Raw genomic sequence first — 6,655 nt, 5'->3', positions numbered from 1 at the left:
CCGTCCTACTATAATATTTAAATATCCTGATCGTGTTTTAAACAATTAACAACAGTCTATGGGAGTCGTGAGGACATAGTTTTATAATTCTTTGAATGTTCTCTGCTTACTACCAAATGGGACGAGAAATAAAATAAAAAGGTGTCCCATCTTACCCCACCCCCTATTAACCAAATTTAACGAATAAACTTTTGCTAAAAATACAGTTCATTATGTAAGTGTACAACGAAACAAACCTTGTACATTCATAATCAAAGGTAATTTTCAAAAAACTCAACTCGGGGTCTCATTAGGCTAAAAAAATGAATACACGCATCACATTTTGGTGGATCTTGAATAGGGAAAGCTCCCTTTTCAAGAAATACTCACCGGGCCCCCCACCGGGCGTGTTTTAGTATGACTCGTAACACCGGGTCCTCACCGGGTCCCACCGGGCCCCACCGGGCCCCGCACCGGGCGTGTTTTAGTATATTTTTTTCCACCGGGCCCCACCGGGCCCCGCCGGGCGTGTTTTAGTAGGACCGAACCAAACTTTTGAACAAAGATGTTGCCGCGGAGTTTGTTTAAATGTAGAAGAATTCTAAACGATGGAAGACGCTTTTTGTCCCATACTCCAAAAAGACAAGATGCAAACCCTGTTCTGGAATACTTCCACAGTAAAATAAAAGCAACTGGTCCGATTTCGGTAGCCGAGTTTATGAAGGAAACTTTGACTAACCCACAATCCGTGAGTTTGGATTCGTTTATAGTCTATCTGAATCCTTAAACTTTGTGAAAGCATGTGTAATTTATTTTTAGTAATCGTATACACTTATTGCAATTACAATACTGGTGTTTTCTAAAATTCTTCCCCAAAAAATAGTAATTACATTTATGGTAACTCATAAGCGGTACAAGGTATATGAAATAGAATATTTGTTATTGGCAATTTTTATATTCCACTTCTAAAATAAATTAGTTACTTTATTTTTTCACTCTAGGCCTAACGGGCATAACAATCAGGATTGATATGTGGAATTGTATTTACAGGGGTATTACATGAATAGAGATATGCTTGGAAATGATGGTGATTTTGTGACGTCACCAGAACTTAACCAAATATTTGGAGAGGTAACTTTAATAGCAGCAAGAAATATCACATTTTTATCATTACCTTGTTCTTCAGATTATCGCAATATGGTTTATCAACGAATGGAATGCTCTGGGTTCTCCTGCGGAACTTCAAATAGTAGAACTAGGTCCTGGTCGTGGCACGCTAGCAGAAGATATTCTCAGGACATTTCACCAACTTGGTCATGTTTTAAAAGACACAAAACTTTGGTATAGTTTTGTGGAAGTGAGTCCTACTCTTTCAAAAATCCAACATGAACGCTTATTGGACTCTACTTCATCTAAGACCAGTAACGGTGAAGAGAAGTGGTATTTATCTGGAAAATCCACACATGGTGTAAACCTGCAGTGGTATAAATCGCTACAAGATGTGCCTAATGGCAAAGTGACAATTTTTGTTGCACATGAGTTTTTTGATGCTTTACCAGTGCATAAGTTTGTGAACAGTGATAAAGGGTGGCAGGAAGTATATGTAGATATATGCCCGGATGACGCAGCCATGAAACTACGCTATGTTGTCTTGCCAAAACCAACTATTGCAAGCAGGACATTAATTAAGGTAAGTGTGGAACTGTTGTTTTGCTGTATATTTTCATCTGTTTATTGTTTCAGTTAATAGAACCTCCAACATTGTAATCAAAGTGATAAATTTAAAAAGTTTATATAAATTATAATTATATAGCTTATTTGTGTACCATATTAACAAATATTTTTCATAAATTACTAGGAACATTTACTGATAATAGTTTGAGAAACATTTGTAGTTGTCTTTGTTCTTATTAGAAAGATGAAAACCGCAATCAAATTGAAGTTAGTCCTCAGTCTGGGATTATTGTCCAAGAGATGGCTCAAAGAATTGTTGCTGATAAAGGAGCAGCATTAATTGTAGACTACGGCCATTATGGGACAAAGCAAGACACACTGAGGGTAAGAATCTATTGGTATAATAAGTTCCAATCAATTAACATGTTAGGTTTATCATTACCTATATTGTTAGTGTGCTTCTATTTTTTTAATTTATACTGCCTTGAAAATACTAATAAACAGCTAAAATCCAATTGTTACAACTGCTTTTGTACAGATACTCTAAACATTGTATAAATTATAGGCTTTCAAGTCCCATCAACTTTGCGAAGTATTCTCTACTGTTGGGGAGGCTGATCTGACAGCAGATGTAGATTTTAAGTATTTAAAACAATCAATTGAAGATTACAATGTGACAACTATGGGGCCAATTCCTCAACATGTTTTTTTGAGGAATATGGGGATTGACACCCGACTCATGGTAAATAGATGTAAACTAAAGCAATGACCATTCAATGCCTTAAATTCAACTTATAAAGTTGTTGGCGTTAAATTTACAGCCTACAAAGGTGCTAGGATAAATGTCTCATGGGTCTGACAATGCGTGAAAACTATACAACAAACTAACCCATGTAAAAACTTCTACCCTAATATTTAATTTATGTTTACAAATAAAGTCTCAAAAATAGTTTAGTTTGTGTGTTTTATAACGATCATTGCAACATAAGCTGTAACACTCTGGGTGTAGGGGTAGTAAGCCTAATAAACCTCAGCTTCCATGTCATGCTGCCTGTAGAATAGAACATAGCATTTCTGTTATTCAGATGTTGCTACGAAGTACCACAGATGATGATGTTCGACGCAAGTTGATTGGAAGTTATGAAATGATCATGAATCCAAAACAGATGGGAGAAAGATTTCAATTTTTCTCTCTTCTGTCAAAACAAAGACTAGAAGAAGTTCCAATAGCAGCCTTTACAACTAACTCCTAAAACTTAACCTTCGAACGAATGTGACTGGTGTAAAAAATGTTCTTACTTTTAAACTAAAACATTACTTTACCACACCGGCAAACATAAGTAATTTTTTACCAAGCTGTGTCTTCATTTCGCTAAGTAAAAACAAATTATAAAAATTGCTGTTACAGTTGTTTAAACAAAGTCTATAGATTACACAAAATATAAACAAGTTAATTACTGCCATATCAATTAGCTTTTAGTCAGTTGGGGATTCAATTAACTGCATTAAGCAAAAGCTACACTGAGCATATTACACATTTGGACATTTAGATATTGCAGTGTCAGTGTGAATAGACTGGTGGAATGTAGTAGTCCTATCCGAATTATATTATTTCAATATTCGAATAATGATAATATTAAAGCTAGTTTTGCTTGCACTTTGTGCACAAAGAGTAGAAGGTAAGATTTTAAAGCTAGTAAGTTAAATTAATAAACCAAAATAAAACTTGAAATGGTTTGTAGTTTTGGTACTGCATCTCATCTTTAGACTGATTATATTAAAACGAAAAATCAAAATTTGAAGATGGATAGGGATGATATAATGAGATTATTTCAAAATGTTACCCCACCTTGAGCGTTAAGAACACATTTGAGCATGTATATTCATGTACACCCATCTTAGGCGATTTATATACATTTTTTGCTCATAAGCACCTTTAAATGTTGCTACTAGTACCAGGTATAACAGTATTAATAATCTAGGTCCGAGTGTCGGGGTAATAGGCTTAAACAAAGGTTCTTAGTATATGACAACCTTTAAAATTGGTTCCTTTTTAGTGCTTGACAATGGAAGGTCAGATACTACTAATGATCAGGATGGTTTTAACGTAGCAAATCCAAACCGATTCGTAACTACAACAACAAAAGCCACAGCCATAATAACAGAAGGGACAACAACAACAAAAGGTACAACAACAACAACAAAAGATACAACAACAACAAAAGGTACAACAACAACAAAAGGTACAACAACAACAAATGTTATAAATACAACAAAGGGGACAACAACAACATTAAAAGGAACAACAACAAATGTTACAAGTACAACAAAAGAAACAACAACTGGTTTAAATACAACTAAAGGGATAACCACAATTAAAACCACAACTGCAAAATTAGCTGATAAAACAACCACTAAAACACCTTTTGCAGGTATGGTACAGAACTTTTAAAGTAAAGTAAAAAATATGGCCTAGTATGATATAACTTATACAAACATACACACACAAAAAAAACACACTTATAGGCTATTATATAGCCAGCAAGTAAATGATCCATTCTTTCTGTAACCGCAAACCCAAGTGTTAGTAACTACCTATGGAGCATTAATAAGAACCCAAATTACATTTTAGTGAGTTTGCAAAACATTTCAAAGGAAATTAACATAGAGAGCATGGAATCTAACGTGGAATTCATCAAAAAAATCTCAAAAACAATTAAGAACTTTGAAAACTTAGTCTCTGATGCTGTCCAAAACATAGATATAAAAGATCTACCAACTTATACTCAATCTGAAGATATAGCAGCCTACATTGGTCGTAACTTAACTGTAGAAATGGATAAAGAAATTGTGATTAGCGCCAAGACTGATGAAAAGATTGTGATTGCAGTTAACAAGTTTAAACTGTCTGATGTTGCTTCTGTGGCATTGATGGGAGATAGCTTAAGTTCTAATAGTGGTGGAATGAACCTGGACACCTTTGTGGTTTCACCCCACGTATCAATCACCATTCACAAGGAAATGACAAGAAAACGATTTTCATCAGATATCTCCATTCAATTCACAGTAATGGAATCTATGGACTTGATAAGAAATAATGTATCTGGAGGCTTTGGTGAAATCAATGTCATTACATTTTACTACACATGTGTGTTCATTGACACAGAAAAAGGCAAATATTCTACAGAGGGTTGTACAAGTAAATTTACAAAAGATGGAGTATTATGCAACTGCAATCATACAACAGTGTTTGCGGTATTATTCTCGGTAAAATACAACGTTGTACCAATGACAGTAAAGGTAATGATAGGCATTTATATTAAACAATTGAAAAAGCCTAAATACAAATTTCACTTTAGATTGTCACATTTGTTTGCGAGGCAATATCAATTGTTTGTCTTTTGCTCACCATTCTAATATTAACTCACTTACGGAAGCACATACGAGGTGACAGGACCATGGTACAAATAAACCTTTCAATCTCTCTACTGCTACTCCATTTATTTACAATTATACATGATGCAGCGATACAGAATGACTTTACATGCCGTGCTGATGCAGTGCTTATACACTACTTCTTGCTATCTAGCGGTAAGTCAAGTAACAAGGTCTAAGTAACATACATGACAAAAGATAAATACTCACATACCAAGGTCATAATCACTTTGACTTTTCTTTTCAAAAACATGTCAAAATTATCCTTATGGTGCTAAATATTATAAACGGTATAATCATAAATTTGGTAAAGTTTTAAACTGAAATCTTACAGCTACTTGGATGATGTTGGAAGGTGTCACTCTATTTGTAAAGACAACTGACAAATCACTTGAGTATGCCAACCTAAATGCGAGAAAAGTAAATGCTACACGACTTATAATTGGCTGGGGCGTACCATTCATTGTGGTGGCTACAACAGCCAGTATTAGCTTCAACTACAAAATTTACATGAACTCAAACCCACCAGACCATGGAACTACATATAGAACATGCTGGCTAAGTTCTCAGATTATTTTATATTCTGTAGTGATACCAGTTGCGATAATCCTAACTATAAACTCTGTTATGCTGATCAAAGTTGCTCATTTTGTGTGTAAGATGACTTCAGAAATGAAGAATTTTCAAGTGTCGGCAAAACAACAAAGTGAAAGCCCTGTGAACATCAATGAGATAACAGCCACTATGAAAGCACTTTTTACATTATTTCCAATACTTGGAATACCATGGGTTATATCCATGTTGGTTGGTAAGTGTATAATTTACTAAGTGTTAACCAAACACTGTACAAACTTCTTGTGTTGCACCTGAAATACATAGCATCATTAGCTGCACCGTTTATACATTGTTATCATAACTGGTATTTCCAAACAACCCAAGGCCGTTATCATAAAACATTACATTAACGATGTAATTACTAATTACATATTGATACACAACAAAATTAAAACGCCATTAAACGTACATTAACCTGCTAGTTTGGACATTACTTAAGCCAGTGACCTTTTAATAGTCTGCAATTGCCCAAGGCACAAAAGCTCATTCATTAGAATATGTAAATCAACAAAATATAAACATATACTTTTACTTTCTAGGAATCGGAGACAAATCTACTGTCATTGGTCTAATGTTCGTTAACGCTGTGGTAAACGGGTTGCAAGGTTTGCTACTATTCTTGCTATTCTGCCTCAATGCAACTGAAGTAAGAAAACTATTGATAACTCGCTGGCAAAGAGGTCCACTACAACAACATAGGAGCATTTCGTCGCAGGGCGCAACAGCAACAACAACTACAGCCTAAATTCGAACAACGAACACAAATTTTGAAAACTAATAATCCCGCGCTTTTATGTAATTTTTATTTCTATTTTGTAGCATTTATTTTGTTGGTGGGGTAGTTTTGGTAGTTGAAACATATTTAAAATGAATTTGTAGTAGTTTATAATTAGCTTATCTTTAACCATTATTGAGCTTTAAGTGCTGGGGTCGTGCTATGCTAACAAGCTGG

The 6,655-nt window shown here is 34.7% G+C and overlaps 2 protein-coding genes across 3 annotated transcripts in view; both read left to right on the top strand.

The window, feature by feature from the left end:
* The window catches only part of LOC100183392 (protein arginine methyltransferase NDUFAF7, mitochondrial), a 3,731-nt gene extending 673 nt beyond the window's left edge, over positions 1–3,058 (top strand). Inside the window, exons 2-7 of one of the 2 annotated variants that reach the window (XM_026834015.1) lie at positions 545–727; positions 1,030–1,110; positions 1,166–1,669; positions 1,894–2,037; positions 2,219–2,395; positions 2,739–3,058. In XM_026834015.1, the coding sequence (XP_026689816.1) occupies positions 545–727; positions 1,030–1,110; positions 1,166–1,669; positions 1,894–2,037; positions 2,219–2,395; positions 2,739–2,906 (1,257 nt within the window). In that variant the 3' untranslated portion in view covers positions 2,907–3,058. Of the gene's footprint in view, positions 1–491; positions 728–1,029; positions 1,111–1,165; positions 1,670–1,893; positions 2,038–2,218; positions 2,396–2,738 lie in introns of those variants that run through there. The other variant, XM_002122210.4, reaches the window with a different exon arrangement.
* Positions 3,059–4,005: 947 nt separating this feature from the next.
* LOC113474177 (adhesion G protein-coupled receptor E3-like) lies at positions 4,006–6,448 on the top strand. Its single transcript, XM_026834091.1, has 5 exons — positions 4,006–4,085; positions 4,286–4,953; positions 5,013–5,244; positions 5,423–5,896; positions 6,243–6,448. The coding sequence occupies exons 2-5, from the start codon at positions 4,327–4,329 to the stop codon at positions 6,446–6,448; spliced, it is 1,539 nt and encodes a 512-aa protein (XP_026689892.1). The 5' UTR covers positions 4,006–4,085; positions 4,286–4,326.
* Positions 6,449–6,655: the final 207 nt, after the last annotated feature.

This window comes from Ciona intestinalis, chromosome 4 (genome assembly GCF_000224145.3).
Source record: "Ciona intestinalis chromosome 4, KH, whole genome shotgun sequence".
NCBI lineage: Eukaryota > Metazoa > Chordata > Ascidiacea > Phlebobranchia > Cionidae > Ciona > Ciona intestinalis.
This window is presented reverse-complemented; position numbering and strand designations above follow the sequence as displayed.

Coding starts and splice junctions, on each gene's coding strand:
- LOC113474177 (XM_026834091.1), top strand. CDS start 4,327: ATGGAATCTAACGTGGAATTCATCAAAAAAATCTCAAAAACAATTAAG. Junction 5,245..5,422: donor CTACTTCTTGCTATCTAGCG/GTAAGTCAAGTA, acceptor GAAATCTTACAG/CTACTTGGATGATGTTGGAA. Junction 5,897..6,242: donor GGTTATATCCATGTTGGTTG/GTAAGTGTATAA, acceptor TTTACTTTCTAG/GAATCGGAGACAAATCTACT.